A 22,215-nucleotide genomic window follows, 5' to 3' on the forward strand; every position below is an offset into this window, starting at 1 on the left:
ACAGCCAGTAGAGGACTGGTCACCCCTCAGAGCCTGGTTCCTCTCTACCCAGTACAGCCAGTAGAGGACTGGTCACCCCTCAGAGCCTGGTTCCTCTGGTCTACCCAGTACAGCCAGTAGAGGACTGGTCACCCATCAGAGCCTGGTTCCTCTCTACCCAGTACAGCCAGTAGAGGACTGGTCACCCCTCAGAGCCTGCTTCCTCTGGTCTACCCAGTACAGCCAGTAGAGGACTGGTACCTCCTCAGAGCCTGGTTCCTCTCTACCCAGTACAGCCAGTAGAGGACTGGTCACTCCTCAGAGCCTGGTTCCTCTCTACCCAGTACAGCCAGTAGAGGACTGGTCACCCCTCAGAGCCTGGTTCCTCTCTACCCAGTACAGCCAGTAGAGGACTGGTCACCCCTCAGAGCCTGGTTCCTCTCTACCCAGTACAGCCAGTAGAGGACTGGTCACCCCTCAGAGCCTGGTTCCTCTGGTCTACCCAGTACAGCCAGTAGAGGACTGGTCACCCCTCAGAGCCTGGTTCCTCTCTACCCAGTACAGCCAGTAGAGGACTGGTCACCCCTCAGAGCCTGGTTCCTCTGGTCTACCCAGTACAGCCAGTAGAGGACTGGTCACCCCTCAGAGCCTGGTTCCTCTCTACCCAGTACAGCCAGTAGAGGACTGGTCACCCCTCAGAGCCTGGTTCCTCTCTACCCAGTACAGCCAGTAGAGGACTGGTCACCCCTCAGAGCCTGGTTCCTCTCTACCCAGTACAGTCAGTAGAGGACTGGTCACCCCTCAGAGCCTGGTTCCTCTCTACCCATTACAGCCAGTAGAGGACTGGTCACCCCTCAGAGCCATGTTCCTCTCTACCCAGTACAGACAGTAGAGGACTGGTCACCCCTCAGAGCCTGGTTCCTCTGGTCTACCCAGTACAGCCAGTAGAGGACTGGTCACCCCTCAGAGCCTGGTTCCTCTGGTCTACCCAGTACAGCCAGTAGAGGACTGGTCACCCCTCAGAGCCTGGTTCCTCTGGTCTACCCAGTACAGCCAGTAGAGGACTGGTCACCCCTCAGAGCCTGGTTCCTCTGGTCTACCCAGTACAGCCAGTAGAGGACTGGTCACCCATCAGAGCCTGGTTCCTCTGGTCTACCCAGTACAGCCAGTAGAGGACTGGTCACCCATCAGAGCCTGGTTCCTCTGGTCTACCCAGTACAGCCAGTAGAGGACTGGTCACCCCTCAGAGCCTGGTTCCTCTCTACCCAGTACAGCCAGTAGAGGACTGGTCACCCCTCAGAGCCAGGTTCCTCTGGTCTACCCAGTACAGCCAGTAGAGGACTGGTCACCCCTCAGAGCCTGGTTCCTCTCTACCCAGTACAGCCAGTAGAGGACTGGTCACCCCTCAGAGCCTGGTTCCTCTCTACCCAGTACAGCCAGTAGAGGACTGGTCACCCCTCAGAGCCTGGTTCCTCTCTACCCAGTACAGCCAGTAGAGGACTGGTCACCCCTCAGAGCCTGGTTCCTCTGGTCTACCCAGTACAGCCAGTAGAGGACTGGTCACCCCTCAGAGCCTGGTTACTCTCTACCCAGTACAGCCAGTAGAGGACTGGTCACCCCTCAGAGCCTGGTTCCTCTCTACCCAGTACAGCCAGTAGAGGACTGGTCACCCCTCAGAGCCTGGTTCCTCTCTACCCAGTACAGCCAGTAGAGGACTGGTCACCCCTCAGAGCCTGGTTACTCTGGTCTACCCAGTACAGCCAGTAGAGGACTGGTCACCCTCAGAGCCTGGTTACTCTCTACCCAGTACAGCCAGTAGAGGACTGGTCACCCCTCAGAGCCTGGTTCCTCTCTACCCAGTACAGCCAGTAGAGGACTGGTCACCCCTCAGAGCCTGGTTACTCTGGTCTACCCAGTACAGCCAGTAGAGGACTGGTCACCCCTCAGAGCCTGGTTCCTCTGGTCTACCCAGTACAGCCAGTAGAGGACTGGTCACCCCTCAGAGCCTGGTTCCTCTGGTCTACCCAGTACAGCCAGTAGAGGACTGGTCACCCCTCAGAGCCTGGTTCCTCTCTACCCAGTACAGCCAGTAGAGGACTGGTCACCCCTCAGAGCCTGGTTCCTCTCTCCCCAGTACAGCCAGTAGAGGACTGGTCACCCCTCAGAGCCTGGTTCCTCTCTACCCAGTACAGCCAGTAGAGGACTGGTCACCCTCAGAGCCTGGTTCCTCTGGTCTACCCAGTACAGCCAGTAGAGGACTGGTACCTCCTCAGAGCCTGGTTCCATCTACCCAGTACAGCCAGTAGAGGACTGGTCACCCCTCAGAGCCTGGTTCCTCTCTACCCAGTACAGCCAGTAGAGGACTGGTCACCCCTCAGAGCCTGGTTCCTCTGGTCTACCCAGTACAGCCAGTAGAGGACTGGTCACCCTCAGAGCCTGGTTCCTCTCTACCCAGTACAGCCAGTAGAGGACTGGTCACCCCTCAGAGCCTGGTTCCTCTCTACCCAGTACAGCCAGTAGAGGACTGGTCACCCCTCAGAGCCTGGTTCCTCTCTACCCAGTACAGTCAGTAGAGGACTGGTCACCCCTCAGAGCCTGGTTCCTCTCTACCCATTACAGCCAGTAGAGGACTGGTCACCCCTCAGAGCCATGTTCCTCTCTACCCAGTACAGACAGTAGAGGACTGGTCACCCCTCAGAGCCTGGTTCCTCTGGTCTACCCAGTACAGCCAGTAGAGGACTGGTCACCCCTCAGAGCCTGGTTCCTCTGGTCTACCCAGTACAGCCAGTAGAGGACTGGTCACCCCTCAGAGCCTGGTTCCTCTGGTCTACCCAGTACAGCCAGTAGAGGACTGGTCACCCCTCAGAGCCTGGTTCCTCTGGTCTACCCAGTACAGCCAGTAGAGGACTGGTCACCCATCAGAGCCTGGTTCCTCTGGTCTACCCAGTACAGCCAGTAGAGGACTGGTCACCCATCAGAGCCTGGTTCCTCTGGTCTACCCAGTACAGCCAGTAGAGGACTGGTCACCCCTCAGAGCCTGGTTCCTCTCACCCAGTACAGCCAGTAGAGGACTGGTCACCCCTCAGAGCCAGGTTCCTCTGGTCTACCCAGTACAGCCAGTAGAGGACTGGTCACCCCTCAGAGCCTGGTTCCTCTCTACCCAGTACAGCCAGTAGAGGACTGGTCACCCCTCAGAGCCTGGTTCCTCTCTACCCAGTACAGCCAGTAGAGGACTGGTCACCCCTCAGAGCCTGGTTCCTCTCTACCCAGTACAGCCAGTAGAGGACTGGTCACCCCTCAGAGCCTGGTTCCTCTGGTCTACCCAGTACAGCCAGTAGAGGACTGGTCACCCCTCAGAGCCTGGTTCCTCTCTACCCAGTACAGCCAGTTAAGGACTGGTCACCCCTCAGAGCCTGGTTACTCTCTACCCAGTACAGCCAGTAGAGGACTGGTCACCCCTCAGAGCCTGGTTCCTCTCTACCCAGTACAGCCAGTAGAGGACTGGTCACCCCTCAGAGCCTGGTTCCTCTCTACCCAGTACAGCCAGTAGAGGACTGGTCACCCCTCAGAGCCTGGTTACTCTGGTCTACCCAGTACAGCCAGTAGAGGACTGGTCACCCCTCAGAGCCTGGTTACTCTCTACCCAGTACAGCCAGTAGAGGACTGGTCACCCCTCAGAGCCTGGTTCCTCTCTACCCAGTACAGCCAGTAGAGGACTGGTCACCCCTCAGAGCCTGGTTCCTCTCTACCCAGTACAGCCAGTAGAGGACTGGTCACCCCTCAGAGCCTGGTTACTCTGGTCTACCCAGTACAGCCAGTAGAGGACTGGTCACCCCTCAGAGCCTGGTTCCTCTGGTCTACCCAGTACAGCCAGTAGAGGACTGGTCACCCCTCAGAGCCTGGTTCCTCTGGTCTACCCAGTACAGCCAGTAGAGGACTGGTCACCCCTCAGAGCCTGGTTCCTCTCTACCCAGTACAGCCAGTAGAGGACTGGTCACCCCTCAGAGCCTGGTTCCTCTCTACCCAGTACAGCCAGTAGAGGACTGGTCACCCCTCAGAGCCTGGTTCCTCTCTACCCAGTACAGCCAGTAGAGGACTGGTCACCCCTCAGAGCCTGGTTCCTCTGGTCTACCCAGTACAGCCAGTAGAGGACTGGTACCTCCTCAGAGCCTGGTTCCATCTACCCAGTACAGCCAGTAGAGGACTGGTCACCCCTCAGAGCCTGGTTCCTCTGGTCTACCCAGTACAGCCAGTAGAGGACTGGTCACCCCTCAGAGCCTGGTTCCTCTGGTCTACCCAGTACAGCCAGTAGAGGACTGGTCACCCTCAGAGCCTGGTTCCTCTCTACCCAATACAGCCAGTAGAGGACTGGTCACCCCTCAGAGTCTGGTTCCTCTGGTCTACCCAGTACAGCCAGTAGAGGACTGGTCACCCTCAGAGCCTGGTTCCTCTCTACCCAATACAGCCAGTAGAGGACTGGTCACCCCCTCAGAGCCTGGTTCCTCTGGTCTACCCAGTACAGCCAGTAGAGGACTGGTCACCCCTCAGAGCCTGGTTCCTCTCTACCCAGTACAGCCAGTAGAGGACTGGTCACCCCTCAGAACCCTCGTTCTTCTGGTCTACCCAGTACAGCCAGTAGAGGACTGGTCACCCCTCAGAGCCTGGTTCCTCTCTTCCCAGTACAGCCAGTAGAGGACTGGTCACCCCTCAGAATCTCGTTCTTCTGGTCTACCCAGTACAGCCAGTAGAGGACTGGTCACCCCTCAGAGCCTGGTTCCTCTCTACCCAGTACAGCCAGTAGAGGACTGGTCACCCCTCAGAGCCTGGTTCCTCTCTACCCAGTACAGCCAGTAGAGGACTGGTCACCCCTCAGAGTCTGGTTCCTCTCTACCCAGTACAGCCAGTAGAGGACTGGTCACCCCTCAGAGCCTGGTTCCTCTGGTCTACCCAGTACAGCCAGTAGAGGACTGGTCACCCCTCAGAGACTGGTTCCTCTCTACCCAGTACAGCCAGGAGAGGACTGGTCACCCCTCAGAGCCTGGTTCCTCTGGTCTACCCAGTACAGCCAGTAGAGGACTGGTCACCCCTCAGAGCCTGGTTCCTCTGGTCTACCCAGTACAGCCAGTAGAGGACTGGTCACCCCTCAGAGCCTGGTTCCTCTGGTCTACCGAGTACAGCCAGTAGAGTACTGGTCACCCCTCAGAGCCTGGTTCCTCTGGTCTATCCAGTACAGCCAGTAGAGGACTGGTCACCCATCAGAGCCTGGTTCCTCTCTACCCAGTACAGCCAGTAGAGGACTGGTCACCCATCAGAGCCTGGTTCCTCTCTACCCAGTACAGCCAGTAGAGGACTGGTCACCCCTCAGAGCCTGGTTCCTCTGGTCTACCAAGTACAGCCAGTAGAGGACTGGTCACCCATCAGAGCCTGGTTCCTCTGGTCTACCCAGTACAGCCAGTAGAGGACTGGTCACCCCTCAGAGCCTGGTTCCTCTGGTCTACCCAGTACAGCCAGTAGAGGACTGGTCACCCCTCAGAGCCTGGTTCCTCTCTACCCAGTACAGCCAGTAGAGGACTGGTCACCCCTCAGAGCCTGGTTCCTCTGGTCTACCCAGTACAGCCAGTAGAGGACTGGTCACCCATCAGAGCCTGGTTCATCATACCCATGAAATAATCATCTCTACCTTCTTGACCTTTGTGCTGTTTTGTCATGTGTTTCTACCATGCTGTGTTACTACCATGCTGTGCTGTCATGTGTTGCTACCATGCTGTGTTGTCATGTGTTTCTACCATGCTGTGCTGTCATGTGTTGCTACCATGCTGTGTTGCTACCAGGCTGTGTTGTCATGTGTTGCTACCATGCTGTGTTGCTACCATGCTGTGTTGTCATGTGTTGCTACCATGCTGTGTTGTCATGTGTTTCTACCATGCTGTGTTGTCATGTGTTGCTACCATGCTGTGTTGCTACCAGGCTGTGTTGTCATGTGTTGCTACCATGCTGTGTTGTCATGTGTTGCTACCATGATGTGTTGCTACCAGGCTGTGTTGTCATGTGTTGCTACCATGCTGTGTTGTCATGTGTTGCTACCATGCTGTGTTGCTACCATGCTGTGTTGTCATGTGTTGCTACCATGCTGTGTTGTCATGTGTTTCTACCATGCTGTGTTGTCATGTGTTGCTACTATTCTCTGTTGTCATGTGTTTCTACCATGCTGTGTTTCTACCATGCTGTGTTGTCATGTGTTGCTACCATGCTGTGTTGCTCCCAGGCTGTGTTGCTACCATGCTGTGTTGTCATGTGTTGCTACCATGCTGTGTTATGTGTTTCTACCATGCTGTGTTGCTACCATGCTGTGTTGTCCTGTGTTGCTACCATGCTGTGTTGTTATGTGTTGCTACCATGCTGTGTTGCTACCATGCTGTGTTATGTGTTTCTACCATGCTGTGTTGCTACCATGCTGTGTTGTCATGTGTTTCTACCATGCTGTGTTGTTGTCTTAGGTATCTCTGTATGTAGTGTTGTGTTGTCTCTCTTGTCGTGATGTGTGTTTTGTCCTGTATTTGTATTGTATTTTAATCCCAGCCCCCGTCCCAGCAGGAGTCCTTTAGCCTTTTGGTAGGAAGTCTATGTCAATAACAATTTATTCTGAACTGACTTTCCTAGTTAAAAAAGGTAAAACATATGAATATAAAATATACAGTATATATTTAGGGTTGGGGGGGGGGAATATAAATTCATCTTGCAACCAAAACAGATGGACAGGAACAAAGACAGACAGGTAGGAACATCAGACACAAACACACTACTTACTAATGTCGTCATCATATATATCTGTGGATGATAAGACAAAGAACAAGAAAGTCAGTTAGGAGACATGTTGACACATAAAACCATCATGTTATTATCAAACCCTGCTGGTACCTCCTCAGAGCCTGGTTCCTCTCTACCCAGTACAGCCAGTAGAGGACTGGTCACCCCTCAGAGCCTGGTTCCTCTCTACCCAGTACAGCCAGTAGAGGACTGGTCACCCCTCAGAGCCTGGTTCCTCTCTACCCAGTACAGCCAGTAGAGGACTGGTCACCGCTCAGAGCCTGGTTCCTCTGGTCTACCCAGTACAGCCAGTAGAGGACTGGTCACCCCTCAGAGCCTGGTTCCTCTGGTCTACCCAGTACAGTCAGTATAGGACTGGTCACCCCTCAGAGCCTGGTTCCTCTGGTCTACCCAGTACAGCCAGTAGAGGACTGGTCACCCCTCAGAGCCTGGTTCCTCTCTACCCAGTACAGCCAGTAGAGTACTGGTCACCCCTCAGAGCCTGGTTCCTCTGGTCTACCCAGTACAGCCAGTAGAGGACTGGTCACCCCTCAGAGCCTGGTTCCTCTGGTCTACCCAGTACAGCCAGTAGAGGACTGGCCACCCCTCAGAGCCTTGTTCCTCTCTACCCAGTACAGCCAGTAGAGGACTGGTCACCCCTCAGAGCCTGGTTCCTCTGGTCTACCCAGTACAGCCAGTAGAGGACTGGTCACCCTCAGAGCCTGGTTCCTCTGGTCTACCCAGTACAGCCAGTAGAGGACTGGTCACCCCTCAGAGCCTGGTTCCTCTCTACCCAGTACAGCCAGTAGAGGACTGGTCACCCCTCAGAGCCTGGTTCCTCTCTACCCAGTACAGCCAGTAGAGGACTGGTCACCCCTCAGAGCCTGGTTCCTCCCTACACAGTACAGCCAGTAGAGGACTGGTCACCCCTCAGAGCCTGGTTCCTCTCTACCCAGTACAGCCAGTAGAGGACTGGTCACCCCTCAGAGCCTGGTTCCTCTGGTCTACCCAGTACAGCCAGTAGAGGACTGGTCACCCCTCAGAGCCTGGTTCCTCTCTACCCAGTACAGCCAGTAGAGGACTGGTCACCCCTCAGAGCCTGGTTCCTCTCTACCCAGTACAGCCAGTAGAGGACTGGTCACCCCTCAGAGCCTGGTTCCTCCCTACACAGTACAGCCAGTAGAGGACTGGTCACCCCTCAGAGCCTGGTTTCTCTCTACCCAGTACAGCCAGTAGAGGACTGGTCACCCCTCAGAGCCTGGTTCCTCTGGTCTACCCAGTACAGCCAGTAGAGGACTGGTCACCCCTCAGAGCCTGGTTCCTCTGGTCTACCCAGTACAGCCAGTAGAGGACTGGTCACCCCTCAGAGCCTGGTTCCTCTGGTCTACCCAGTACAGCCAGTAGAGGACTGGTCACCCTCAGAGCCTGGTTCCTCTGGTCTACCCAGTACAGCCAGTAGAGGACTGGTCACCCCTCAGAGCCTGGTTCCTCTCTACCCAGTACAGCCAGTAGAGGACTGGTCACCCCTCAGAGCCTGGTTACTCTCTACCCAGTACAGCCAGTAGAGGACTGGTCACCCCTCAGAGCCTGGTTCCTCTGGTCTACCAGTACAGCCAGCAGAGGACTGGTCACCCCTCAGAGCCTGGTTACTCTCTACCCAGTACAGCCAGTAGAGGACTGGCCACCCCTCATAGCCTGGTTCCTCTGGTCTACCCAGTACAGCCAGTAGAGGACTGGTCACCCCTCAGAGCCTGGTTCCTCTGGTCTACCCAGTACAGCCAGTAGAGGACTGGTCACCCCTCAGAGCCTGGTTCCTCTCTACCCAGTACAGCCAGTAGAGGACTGGTCACCCCTCAGAGCCTGGTTCCTCTGGTCTACCAGTACAGCCAGCAGAGGACTGGTCACCCCTCAGAGCCTGGTTACTCTCTCACCCAGTACAGCCAGTAGAGGACTGGTCACCCCTCAGAGCCTGGTTCCTCTGGTCTACCAGTACAGCCAGCAGAGGACTGGTCACCCTCAGAGCCTGGTTACTCTCTACCCAGTACAGCCAGTAGAGGACTGGCCACCCCTCATAGCCTGGTTCCTCTGGTCTACCCAGTACAGCCAGTAGAGGACTGGTCACCCCTCAGAGCCTGGTTCCTCTGGTCTACCCAGTACAGCCAGTAGAGGACTGGTCACCCCTCAGAGCCTGGTTCCTCTCTACCCAGTACAGCCAGTAGAGGACTGGTCACCCCTCAGAGCCTGGTTCCTCTGGTCTACCCAGTACAGCCAGTAGAGGACTGGTCACCCATCAGAGCCTGGTTCCTCTCTACCCAGTACAGCCAGTAGAGTACTGGTCACCCCTCAGAGCCTGCTTCCTCTGGTCTACCCAGTACAGCCAGTAGAGGACTGGTACCTCCTCAGAGCCTGGTTCCTCTCTACCCAGTACAGCCAGTAGAGGACTGGTCACTCCTCAGAGCCTGGTTCCTCTGGTCTACCCAGTACAGCCAGTAGAGGACTGGTCACCCCTCAGAGCCTGGTTCCTCTCTACCCAGTACAGCCAGTAGAGGACTGGTCACCCTCAGAGCCTGGTTCCTCTCACCCAGTACAGCCAGTAGAGGACTGGTCACCCCTCAGAGCCTGGTTCCTCTCTACCCAGTACAGCCAGTAGAGGACTGGTCACCCCTCAGAGCCTGGTTCCTCTCTACCCAGTACAGTCAGTAGAGGACTGGTCACCCCTCAGAGCCTGGTTCCTCTCTACCCAGTACAGCCAGTAGAGGACTGGTCACCCCTCAGAGCCATGTTCCTCTCTACCCAGTACAGACAGTAGAGGACTGGTCACCCATCAGAGCCTGGTTCCTCTCTACCCAGTACAGCCAGTAGAGGACTGGTCACCCCTCAGAGCCTGGTTCCTCTGGTCTACCCAGTACAGCCAGTAGAGGACTGGTCACCCTCAGAGCCTGGTTCCTCTGGTCTACCCAGTACAGCCAGTAGAGGACTGGTCACCCCTCAGAGCCTGGTTCCTCTGGTCTACCCAGTAAAGCCAGTAGAGGACTGGTCACCCCTCAGAGCCTGGTTCCTATGGTCTACCCAGTACAGCCAGTAGAGGACTGGTCACCCCTCAGAGCCTGGTTCCTCTCTACCCAGTACAGCCAGTAGAGGACTGGTCACCCATCAGAGCCTGGTTCCTCTGGTCTACCCAGTACAGCCAGTAGAGGACTGGTCACCCCTCAGAGCCTGGTTCCTCTCTACCCAGTACAGCCAGTAGAGGACTGGTCACCCTCAGAGCCAGGTTCCTCTGGTCTACCCAGTACAGCCAGTAGAGGACTGGTCACCCCTCAGAGCCTGGTTCCTCTCTACCCAGTACAGCCAGTAGAGGACTGGTCACCCCTCAGAGCCTGGTTCCTCTCTACCCAGTACAGCCAGTAGAGGACTGGTCACCCCTCAGAGCCTGGTTCCTCTCTACCCAGTACAGCCAGTAGAGGACTGGTCACCCCTCAGAGCCTGGTTCCTCTCTACCCAGTACAGCCAGTAGAGGACTGGTCACCCCTCAGAGCCTGGTTCCTCTGGTCTACCCAGTACAGCCAGTAGAGGACTGGTCACCCCTCAGAGCCTGGTTCCTCTCTACCCAGTACAGCCAGTAGAGGACTGGTCACCCCTCAGAGCCTGGTTCCTCTGGTCTACCCAGTACAGCCAGTAGAGGACTGGTCACCCCTCAGAGCCTGGTTACTCTCTACCCAGTACAGCCAGTAGAGGACTGGTCACCCCTCAGAGCCTGGTTCCTCTCTACCCAGTACAGCCAGTAGAGGACTGGTCACCCCTCAGAGCCTGGTTCCTCTCTACCCAGTACAGCCAGTAGAGGACTGGTCACCCCTCAGAGCCTGGTTACTCTGGTCTACCCAGTACAGCCAGTAGAGGACTGGTCACCCCTCAGAGCCTGGTTCCTCTGGTCTACCCAGTACAGCCAGTAGAGGACTGGTCACCCCTCAGAGCCTGGTTCCTCTGGTCTACCCAGTACAGCCAGTAGAGGACTGGTCACCCCTCAGAGCCTGGTTCCTCTCTACCCAGTACAGCCAGTAGAGGACTGGTCACCCCTCAGAGCCTGGTTCGTCTCTACCCAGTACAGCCAGTAGAGGACTGGTCACCCCTCAGAGCCTGGTTCCTCTCTACCCAGTACAGCCAGTAGAGGACTGGTCACCCCTCAGAGCCTGGTTCCTCTGGTCTACCCAGTACAGCCAGTAGAGGACTGGTACCTCCTCAGAGCCTGGTTCCATCTACCCAGTACAGCCAGTAGAGGACTGGTCACCCCTCAGAGCCTGGTTCCTCTGGTCTACCCAGTACAGCCAGTAGAGGACTAATCACCCCTCAGAGCCTGGTTCCTCTGGTCTACCCAGTACAGCCAGTAGAGGACTGGTCACCCTCAGAGCCTGGTTCCTCTCTACCCAATACAGCCAGTAGAGGACTGGTCACCCCTCAGAGCCTGGTTCCTCTCTACCCAGTACACCCAGTAGAGGACTGGTCACCCTCAGAGTCTGGTTCCTCTGGTCTACCCAGTACAGCCAGTAGAGGACTGGTCACCCCTCAGAGCCTGGTTCCTCTGGTCTACCCAGTACAGCCAGTAGAGGACTGGTCACCCTCAGAGCCTGGTTCCTCTCTACCCAATACAGCCAGTAGAGGACTGGTCACCCCTCAGAGCCTGGTTCCTCTGGTCTACCCAGTACAGCCAGTAGAGGACTGGTCACCCCTCAGAGCCTGGTTCCTCTCTACCCAGTACAGCCAGTAGAGGACTGGTCACCCCTCAGAGCCTGGTTCCTCTGGTCTACCCAGTACAGCCAGTAGAGGACTGGTCACCCTCAGAGCCTGGTTCCTCTCTACCCAATACAGCCAGTAGAGGACTGGTCACCCCTCAGAGCCTGGTTCCTCTGGTCTACCCAGTACAGCCAGTAGAGGACTGGTCACCCCTCAGAGCCTGGTTCCTCTCTTCCCAGTACAGCCAGTAGAGGACTGGTCACCCCTCAGAATCTCGTTCTTCTGGTCTACCCAGTACAGCCAGTAGAGGACTGGTCACCCCTCAGAGCCTGGTTCCTCTCTACCCAGTACAGCCAGTAGAGGACTGGTCACCCCTCAGAGTCTGGTTCCTCTCTACCCAGTACAGCCAGTAGAGGACTGGTCACCCCTCAGAGCCTGGTTCCTCTCTACCCAGTACAGCCAGTAGAGGACTGGTCACCCCTCAAAGCCTGGTTCCTCTGGTCTACCCAGTACAGCCAGTAGAGGACTGGTCACCCCTCAGAGCCTGGTTCCTCTCTACCCAGTACAGCCAGTAGAGGACTGGTCACCCCTCAAAGCCTGGTTCCTCTGGTCTACCCAGTACAGCCAGTAGAGGACTGGTCACCCCTCAGAGCCTGGTTCCTCTGGTCTACCCAGTACAGCCAGTAGAGGACTGGTCACCCCTCAGAGCCTGGTTCCTCTCACCCAGTACAGCCAGTAGAGGACTGGTCACCCCTCAGAGCCTGGTTCCTCTCTACCCAGTACAGCCAGTAGAGGACTGGTCACCCCTCAGAGCCTGGTTCCTCTCTACCCAGTACAGCCAGTAGAGGACTGGTCACCCCTCAGAGTCTGGTTCCTCTCTACCCAGTACAGCCAGTAGAGGACTGGTCACCCCTCAGAGCCTGGTTCCTCTCTACCCAGTACAGTCAGTAGAGGACTGGTCACCCCTCAGAGCCTGGTTCCTCTGGTCTACCCAGTACAGCCAGTAGAGGACTGGTCACCCCTCAGAGCCTGGTTCCTCTCTACCCAGTACAGCCAGTAGAGGACTGGTCACCCCTCAAAGCCTGGTTCCTCTGGTCTACCCAGTACAGCCAGTAGAGGACTGGTCACCCCTCAGAGCCTGGTTCCTCTGGTCTACCCAGTACAGCCAGTAGAGGACTGGTCACCCATCAGAGCCTGGTTCCTCTGGTCTACCCAGTACAGCCAGTAGAGGACTGGTCACCCATCAGAGCCTGGTTCCTCTGGTCTACCCAGTACAGCCAGTAGAGGACTGGTCACCCATCAGAGCCTGGTTCCTCTGGTCTACCCAGTACAGCCAGTAGAGGACTGGTCACCCATCAGAGCCTGGTTCCTCTGGTCTACCCAGTACAGCCAGTAGAGGACTGGTCACCCCTCAGAGCCTGGTTCCTCTGGTCTACCCAGTACAGCCAGTAGAGGACTGGTCACCCCTCAGAGCCTGGTTCCTCTCTACCCAGTACAGCCAGTAGAGGACTGGTCACCCCTCAGAGCCTGGTTCCTCTGGTCTACCCAGTACAGCCAGTAGAGGACTGGTCACCCCTCAGAACCTGGTTCATCATACCCATGAAATAATCATCTCTACCTTCTTGACCTTTGTGCTGTTTTGTCATGTGTTACTACCATGCTGTGCTGTCATGTGTTGCTACCATGCTGTGTTGCTACCAGGCTGTGTTGTCATGTGTTGCTACCATGCTGTGTTGCTACCATGCTGTGTTGTCATGTGTTGCTACCATGCTGTGTTGTCATGTGTTTCTACCATGCTGTGTTGTCATGTGTTGCTACCATGCTGTGTTGCTACCAGGCTGTGTTGTCATGTGTTGCTACCATGCTGTGTTTCTACCAGGCTGTGTTGTCATGTGTTGCTACCATGCTGTGTTGTCATGTGTTGCTACCATGCTGTGTTGCTACCAGGCTGTGTTGTCATGTGTTTCTACCATGCTGTGTTGTCATGTGTTGCTACCATGCTGTGTTGCTACCATGCTGTGTTGTCATGTGTTGCTACCATGCTGTGTTGTCATGTGTTTCTACCATGCTGTGTTGTCATGTGTTGCTACTATTCTCTGTTGTCATGTGTTTCTACCATGCTGTGTTTCTACCATGCTGTGTTGTCATGTGTTGCTACCATGCTGTGTTGCTCCCAGGCTGTGTTGCTACCATGCTGTGTTGTCATGTGTTGCTACCATGCTGTGTTGTCATGTGTTGCTACCATGCTGTGTTATGTGTTTCTACCATGCTATGTTGCTACCATGCTATGTTGTCCTGTGTTGCTACCATGCTGCGTTGCTACCATGCTGCGTTGCTACCATGCTGTGTTGTTATGTGTTGCTACCATGCTGTGTTGTTATGTGTTGCTACCATGCTGTGTTGCTACCATGCTGTGTTATGTGTTTCTACCATGCTGTGTTGCTACCATGCTGTGTTGTCATGTGTTGCTACCATGCTGTGTTGTTGTCTTAGGTATCTCTGTATGTAGTGTTGTGTTGTCTCTCTTGTCGTGATGTGTGTTTTGTCCTATATTTGTTTTGTATTTTTAATCCCAGCCCCGTCCCAGCAGGAGTCCTTTAGCCTTTTGGTAGGACGTCTATGTCAATAACAATTTATTCTGAACTGACTTTCCTAGTTAAAAAAGGTTAAATATATGAATATAAAATATACAGTATATATTTAGGGATGGGGGGGGGGGGTATATAAATTCATCTTGCAACCAGAACAGATGGACAGGAACAAAGACAGACAGGTAGGAACATCAGACACAAACACACTACTTACCAATGAGGTTAAATAGACCTGTAGATGATAAGACAAAGAACAAGAAAGTCAGTTAGGAGACATGTTGACACATAAACCCATCATGTTATTATCAAACCCTGCTGGTACCTCCTCAGAGCCTGGTTCCCCTCTACCCAGTACAGCCAGTAGAGGACTGGTCACCCCTCAGAGACTGGTTCCTCTCTACCCAGTACAGCCAGTAGAGGACTGGTCACCCCTCAGAGCCTGGTTCCTCTCTACCCAGTACAGCCAGTAGAGGACTGGTCACCCCTCAGAGCCTGGTTCCTCTCTACCCAGTACAGCCAGTAGAGGACTGGTCACCCCTCAGAGCCTGGTTCCTCTGGTCTACCCAGTACAGCCAGTAGAGGACTGGTCACCCCTCAGAGCCTGGTTCCTCTGGTCTACCCAGTACAGCCAGTAGAGGACTGGTCACCCCTCAGAGCCTGGTTCCTCTCTACCCAGTACAGCTAGTAGAGGACTGGTCACCCCTCAGAGCCTGGTTCCTCTGGTCTACCCAGTACAGCCAGTAGAGGACTGGTCACCCCTCAGAGCCTGGTTCCTCTGGTCTACCCAGTACAGCCAGTAGAGGACTGGTCACCCCTCAGAGCCTGGTTCCTCTGGTCTACCCAGTACAGCCAGTAGAGGACTGGTCACCCCTCAGAGCCTGGTTCCTCTCTACCCAGTACAGCCAGTAGAGGACTGGTCACTCCTCAGAGCCTGGTTCCTCTCTACCCAGTACAGCCAGTAGAGGACTGGTCACTCCTCAGAGCCTGGTTCCTCTCTACCCAGTACAGCCAGTAGAGGACTGGCCACCCCTCAGAGCCTGGTTCCTCTCTACCCAGTACAGCCAGTAGAGGACTGGTCACCCCTCAGAGCCTGGTTCCTCTCTACCCAGTACAGCCAGTAGAGGACTGGTCACCCCTCAGAGCCTGGTTCCTCTGGTCTACCCAGTACAGCCAGTAGAGGACTGGTCACCCCTCAGAGCCTGGTTCCTCTCTACCCAGTACAGCCAGTAGAGGACTGGTCACCCCTCAGAGCCTGGTTCCTCTCTACCCAGTACAGTCAGTAGAGGACTGGTCACCCCTCAGAGCCTGGTTCCTCTCTACCCAGTACAGCCAGTAGAGGACTGGTTACCCCTCAGAGCCATGTTCCTCTCTACCCAGTACAGACAGTAGAGGACTGGTCACCCATCAGAGCCTGGTTCCTCTCTACCCAGTACAGCCAGGAGAGGACTGGTCACCCCTCAGAGCCTGGTTCCTCTGGTCTACCCAGTACAGCCAGTAGAGGACTGGTCACCCCTCAGAGCCTGGTTCCTCTGGTCTACCCAGTACAGCCAGTAGAGGACTGGTCACCCCTCAGAGCCTGGTTCCTCTGGTCTACCCAGTACAGCCAGTAGAGGACTGGTCACCCCTCAGAGCCTGGTTCCTCTGGTCTACCCAGTACAGCCAGTAGAGGACTGGTCACCCCTCAGAGCCTGGTTCCTCTGGTCTACCCAGTACAGCCAGTAGAGGACTGGTCACCCATCAGAGCCTGGTTCCTCTGGTCTACCCAGTACAGCCAGTAGAGGACTGGTCACCCCTCAGAGCCTGGTTCCTCTCTACCCAGTACAGTCAGTAGAGGACTGGTCACCCCTCAGAGCCTGGTTCCTCTGGTCTACCCAGTACAGCCAGTAGAGGACTGGTCACCTCTCAGAGCCTGGTTCCTCTGGTCTACCCAGTACAGCCAGTAGAGGACTGGTCACCCCTCAGAGCCTGGTTCCTCTGGTCTACCCAGTACAGCCAGTAGAGGACTGGTCACCCATCAGAGCCTGGTTCCTCTGGTCTACCCAGTACAGCCAGTAGAGGACTGGTCACCCCTCAGAGCCTGGTTCCTCTCTACCCAGTACAGCCAGTAGAGGACTGGTCACTCCTCAGAGCCTGGTTCCTCTGGTCTACCCAGTACAGCCAGTAGAGGACTGGTCACCCCTCAGAACCTGGTTCCTCTCTACCCAGTACAGCCAGTAGAGGACTGGTCACTCCTCAGAGCCTGGTTCCTCTCTACCCAGTACAGCCAGTAGAGGACTGGTCACCCCTCAGAGCCTGGTTCCTCTGGTCTACCCAGTACAGATAGTAGAGGACTGGTCACTCCTCAGAGCCTGGTTCCTCTCTACCCAGTACAGCCAGTAGAGGACTGGTCACCCCTCAGAGCCTGGTTCCTCTCTACCCAGTACAGCCAGTAGAGGACTGGTCACCCCTCAGAGCCTGGTTCCTCTGGTCTACCCAGTACAGATAGTAGAGGACTGGTCACCCCTCAGAGCCTGGTTCCTCTCTACCCAGTACAGCCAGTAGAGGACTGGTCACCCCTCAGAGCCTGGTTCCTCTCTACCCAGTACAGCCAGTAGAGGACTGGTCACCCCTCAGAGCCTGGTTCCTCTGGTCTACCCAGTACAGCCAGTAGAGGACTGGTCACCCCTCAGAGCCTGGTTACTCTCTACCCAGTACAGCCAGTAGAGGACTGGTCACCCCTCAGAGCCTGGTTCCTCTCTACCCAGTACAGCCAGTAGAGGACTGGTCACCCCTCAGAGCCTGGTTCCTCTGGTCTACCCAGTACAGCCAGTAGAGGACTGGTCACCCCTCAGAGCCTGGTTCCTCTCTACCCAGTACAGCCAGTAGAGATCTGGTCACCCCTCAGAGCCTGGTTCCTCTCTACCCAGTACAGCCAGTAGAGGACTGGTCACCCCTCAGAGCCTGGTTCCTCTGGTCTACCCAGTACAGCCAGTAGAGGACTGGTACCTCCTCAGAGCCTGGTTCCATCTACCCAGTACAGCCAGTAGAGGACTGGTCACCCCTCAGAGCCTGGTTCCTCTGGTCTACCCAGTACAGCCAGTAGAGGACTGGTCACCCCTCAGAGCCTGGTTCCTCTGGTCTACCCAGTACAGCCAGTAGAGGACTGGTCACCCATCAGAGCCTGGTTCCTCTGGTCTACCCAGTACAGCCAGTAGAGGACTGGTCACCCCTCAGAGCCTGGTTCCTCTCTACCCAGTACAGTCAGTAGAGGACTGGTCACCCCTCAGAGCCTGGTTCCTCTGGTCTACCCAGTACAGCCAGTAGAGGACTGGTCACCTCTCAGAGCCTGGTTCCTCTCTACCCAGTACAGCCAGTAGAGGACTGGTCACTCCTCAGAGCCTGGTTCCTCTGGTCTACCCAGTACAGCCAGTAGAGGACTGGTCACCCCTCAGAACCTGGTTCCTCTCTACCCAGTACAGCCAGTAGAGGACTGGTCACTCCTCAGAGCCTGGTTCCTCTCTACCCAGTACAGCCAGTAGAGGACTGGTCACCCCTCAGAGCCTGGTTCCTCTGGTCTACCCAGTACAGATAGTAGAGGACTGGTCACTCCTCAGAGCCTGGTTCCTCTCTACCCAGTACAGCCAGTAGAAGACTGGTCACTCCTCAGAGCCTGGTTCCTCTGGTCTACCCAGTACAGCCAGTAGAGGACTGGTCACCCCTCAGAGCCTGGTTCCTCTGGTCTACCCAGTACAGATAGTAGAGGACTGGTCACTCCTCAGAGCCTGGTTCCTCTCTACCCAGTACAGCCAGTAGAGGACTGGTCACCCCTCAGAGCCTGGTTCCTCTCTACCCAGTACAGCCAGTAGAGGACTGGTCACCCCTCAGAGCCAGGTTCCTCTGGTCTACCCAGTACAGCCAGTAGAGGACTGGTCACCCCTCAGAGCCTGGTTCCTCTCTACCCAGTACAGCCAGTAGAGGACTGGTCACCCCTCAGAGCCTGGTTCCTCTCTACCCAGTACAGCCAGTAGAGGACTGGTCACCCCTCAGAGCCTGGTTCCTCTGGTCTACCCAGTACAGCCAGTAGAGGACTGGTCACCCCTCAGAGCCTGGTTACTCTCTACCCAGTACAGCCAGTAGAGGACTGGTCACCCCTCAGAGCCTGGTTCCTCTCTACCCAGTACAGCCAGTAGAGGACTGGTCACCCCTCAGAGCCTGGTTCCTCTGGTCTACCCAGTACAGCCAGTAGAGGACTGGTCACCCCTCAGAGCCTGGTTCCTCTCTACCCAGTACAGCCAGTAGAGATCTGGTCACCCCTCAGAGCCTGGTTCCTCTCTACCCAGTACAGCCAGTAGAGGACTGGTCACCCCTCAGAGCCTGGTTCCTCTGGTCTACCCAGTACAGCCAGTAGAGGACTGGTACCTCCTCAGAGCCTGGTTCCATCTACCCAGTACAGCCAGTAGAGGACTGGTCACCTCTCAGAGCCTGGTTCCTCTGGTCTACCGAGTACAGCCAGTAGAGGACTGGTCACCCCTCAGAGCCTGGTTCCTCTGGTCTACCCAGTACAGCCAGTAGAGGACTGGTCACCACTCAGAGCCTGGTTCCTCTGGTCTACCCAGTACAGCCAGTAGAGGACTGGTCACCCCTCAGAGCCTGGTTCCTCTGGTCTACCCAGTACAGCCAGTAGAGGACTGGTCACCCCTCAGAGCCTGGTTCCTCTGGTCTACCCAGTACAGCCAGTAGAGGACTGGTCACCCCTCAGAACCTGGTTCCTCTGGTCTACCCAGTACAGCCAGTAGAGGACTGGTCACCCCTCAGAGCCTGGTTCCTCTCTACCCAATACAGCCAGTAGAGGACTGGTCACCCCTCAGAGCCTGGTTCCTCTGGTCTACCCAGTACAGCCAGTAGAGGACTGGTCACCCCTCAGAACCTCGTTCTTCTGGTCTACCCAGTACAGCCAGTAGAGGACTGGTCACCCCTCAGAGCCTGGTTCCTCTCTTCCCAGTACAGCCAGTAGAGGACTGGTCACCCCTCAGAATCTCGTTCTTCTGGTCTACCCAGTACAGCCAGTAGAGGACTGGTCACCCCTCAGAGTCTGGTTCCTCTCTACCCAGTACAGCCAGTAGAGGACTGGTCACCCCTCAGAGCCTGGTTCCTCTGGTCTACCCAGTACAGCCAGTAGAGGACTGGTCACCCCTCAGAGCCTGGTTCCTCTGGTCTACCCAGTACAGCCAGTAGAGGACTGGTCACCCTCAGAGCCTGGTTCCTCTCTACCCAATACAGCCAGTAGAGGACTGGTCACCCCTCAGAGCCTGGTTCCTCTGGTCTACCCAGTACAGCCAGTAGAGGACTGGTCACCCCTCAGAGCCTGGTTCCTCTCTTCCCAGTACAGCCAGTAGAGGACTGGTCACCCTCAGAATCTCGTTCTTCTGGTCTACCCAGTACAGCCAGTAGAGGACTGGTCACCCCTCAGAGTCTGGTTCCTCTCTACCCAGTACAGCCAGTAGAGGACTGGTCACCCCTCAGAACCTCATTCTTCTGGTCTACCCAGTACAGCCAGTAGAGGACTGGTCACCCCTCAGAGCCTGGTTCCTCTCTTCCCAGTACAGCCAGTAGAGGACTGGTCACCCCTCAGAATCTCGTTCTTCTGGTCTACCCAGTACAGCCAGTAGAGGACTGGTCACCCCTCAGAGTCTGGTTCCTCTCTACCCAGTACAGCCAGTAGAGGACTGGTCACCCCTCAGAGCCTGGTCCTCTGGTCTACCAAGTACAGCCAGTAGAGGACTGGTACCTCCTCAGAGCCTGGTTCCATCTACCCAGTACAGCCAGTAGAGGACTGGTCACCCCTCAGAGCCTGGTTCCTCTGGTCTACCCAGTACAGCCAGTAGAGGACTGGTCACCCCTCAGAGCCTGGTTCCTCTCTACCCAGTACAGCCAGTAGAGGACTGGTCACCCCTCAGAGCCTGGTTCCTCTCTACCCAGTACAGCCAGTAGAGGACTGGTCACCCCTCAGAACCTCGTTCTTCTGGTCTACCCAGTACAGCCAGTAGAGGACTGGTCACCCCTCAGAGCCTGGTTCCTCTCTACCCAGTACAGCCAGTAGAGGACTGGTCACCCCTCAGAGCCTGGTTCCTCTGGTCTACCCAGTACAGCCAGTAGAGGACTGGTCACCCCTCAGAGCCTGGTTCCTCTCTATACCCAGTACAGCTAGTAGAGGACTGGTACCTCCTCAGAGCCTGGTTCCTCTGGTCTACCCAGTACAGCTAGTAGAGGACTGGTCACCCCTCAGAGCCTGGTTCCTCTGGTCTACCCAGTACAGCCAGTAGAGGACTGGTCACCCCTCAGAGCCTGGTTCCTCTCTACCCAGTACAGCCAGTAGAGTACTGGTCACCCCTCAGAGCCTGGTTCCTCTCTACCCAGTGCAGCCAGTAGAGGACTGGTCACCCCTCAGAGCCTGGTTCCTCTCTACCCAGTACAGCCAGTAGAGGACTGGTCACCCCTCAGAGCCTGGTTCCTCTGGTCTACCCAGTACAGCCAGTAGAGGACTGGTCACCCCTCAGAGCCTGGTTCCTCTCTACCCAGTACAGCCAGTAGAGGACTGGTCAATCCTCAGAGCCAGGTTCCTCTCTACCCAGTACAGCCAGTAGAGTACTGGTCACCCCTCAGAGCCTGGTTCCTCTCTACCCAGTACAGCCAGTAGAGGACAGGTCACCCCTCAGAGCCTGGTTCCTCTCTACCCAGTACAGCCAGTAGAGGACTGGTCACCCCTCAGAGCCTGGTTCCTCTCTACCCAGTACAGCCAGTAGAGGACTGGTCACCCCTCAGAGCCTGGTTCCTCTGGTCTACCCAGTACAGCCAGTAGAGGACTGGTCACCCCTCAGAGCCTGGTTCCTCTCTACCCAGTACAGCCAGTAGAGGACTGGTCACCCCTCAGAGCCTGGTTCCTCTCTACCCAGTACAGCCAGTAGAGGACTGGTTACCCCTCAGAGCCTGGTTCCTCTCTACCCAGTACAGCCAGTAGAGGACTGGTCACCCCTCAGAGCCTGGTTCCTCTGGTCTACCCAGTACAGCCAGTAGAGGACTGGTCACCCCTCAGAGCCTGGTTCCTCTCTACCCAGTACAGCCAGTAGAGGACTGGTCACCCCTCAGAGCCATGTTCCTCTCTACCCAGTACAGACAGTAGAGGACTGGTCACCCATCAGAGCCTGGTTCCTCTCTACCCAGTACAGCCAGGAGAGGACTGGTCACCCCTCAGAGCCTGGTTCCTCTGGTCTACCCAGTACAGCCAGTAGAGGACTGGTCACCCCTCAGAGCCTGGTTCCTCTGTTCTACCCAGTACAGCCAGTAGAGGACTGGTCACCCCTCAGAGCCTGGTTCCTCTGGTCTACCCAGTACAGCCAGTAGAGGACTGGTCACCCCTCAGAGCCTGGTTCCTCTGGTCTACCCAGTACAGCCAGTAGAGGACTGGTCACCCATCAGAGCCTGGTTCCTCTGGTCTACCCAGTACAGCCAGTAGAGGACTGGTCACCCCTCAGAGCCTGGTTCCTCTCTACCCAGTACATCCAGTAGAGGACTGGTCACCCATCAGAGCCTGGTTCCTCTGGTCTACCCAGTACAGCCAGTAGAGGACTGGTCACCCATCAGAGCCTGGTTCCTCTGGTCTACCCAGTACAGCCAGTAGAGGACTGGTCACCCATCAGAGCCTGGTTCCTCTGGTCTACCCAGTATAGCCAGTAGAGGACTGGTCACTCCTCAGAGCCTGGTTCCTCTCTACCCAGTACAGTCAGTAGAGGACTGGCCACCCCTCAGAGCCTGGTTCCTCTGGTCTACCCAGTACAGCCAGTAGAGGACTGGTCACCTCTCAGAGCCTGGTTCCTCTCTACCCAGTACAGCCAGTAGAGGACTGGTCACCCCTCAGAGCCTGGTTCCTCTCTACCCAGTACAGCCAGTAGAGGACTGGTCACCCCTCAGAGCCAGGTTCCTCTGGTCTACCCAGTACAGCCAGTAGAGGACTGGTCACCCCTCAGAGTCTGGTTCCTCTCTACCCAGTACAGCCAGTAGAGGACTGGTCACCCCTCAGAGCCTGGTTCCTCTGGTCTACCCAGTACAGCCAGTAGAGGACTGGTCACCCCTC

At 56.1% G+C, this 22,215-nt stretch overlaps 1 protein-coding gene across 17 annotated transcripts in view; it reads right to left on the reverse strand.

The window, feature by feature from the left end:
• Positions 1-22,215, reverse strand: part of LOC106599065 (flagellar attachment zone protein 1) — a 112,896-nt gene that overhangs the window by 52,287 nt on the left and 38,394 nt on the right. For 16 of the 17 annotated variants that reach the window (XM_045711814.1, XM_045711808.1, XM_045711809.1 and 13 more), the window contains 2 exons: positions 14,320-14,337; positions 6,787-6,807 (listed from right to left, as the gene is read on the reverse strand). The exons of the other annotated variant lie outside the window; for it this stretch is intronic. In XM_045711814.1, coding sequence (XP_045567770.1) covers positions 6,787-6,807; positions 14,320-14,337 — 39 coding nt within the window. The remainder of the gene's footprint in view (positions 1-6,786; positions 6,808-14,319; positions 14,338-22,215) is intronic. 17 annotated transcript variants of the gene reach the window in all.

Source organism: Salmo salar, unplaced genomic scaffold (assembly GCF_905237065.1).
Source record: "Salmo salar unplaced genomic scaffold, Ssal_v3.1, whole genome shotgun sequence".
NCBI classification, from domain to species: domain Eukaryota; kingdom Metazoa; phylum Chordata; class Actinopteri; order Salmoniformes; family Salmonidae; genus Salmo; species Salmo salar.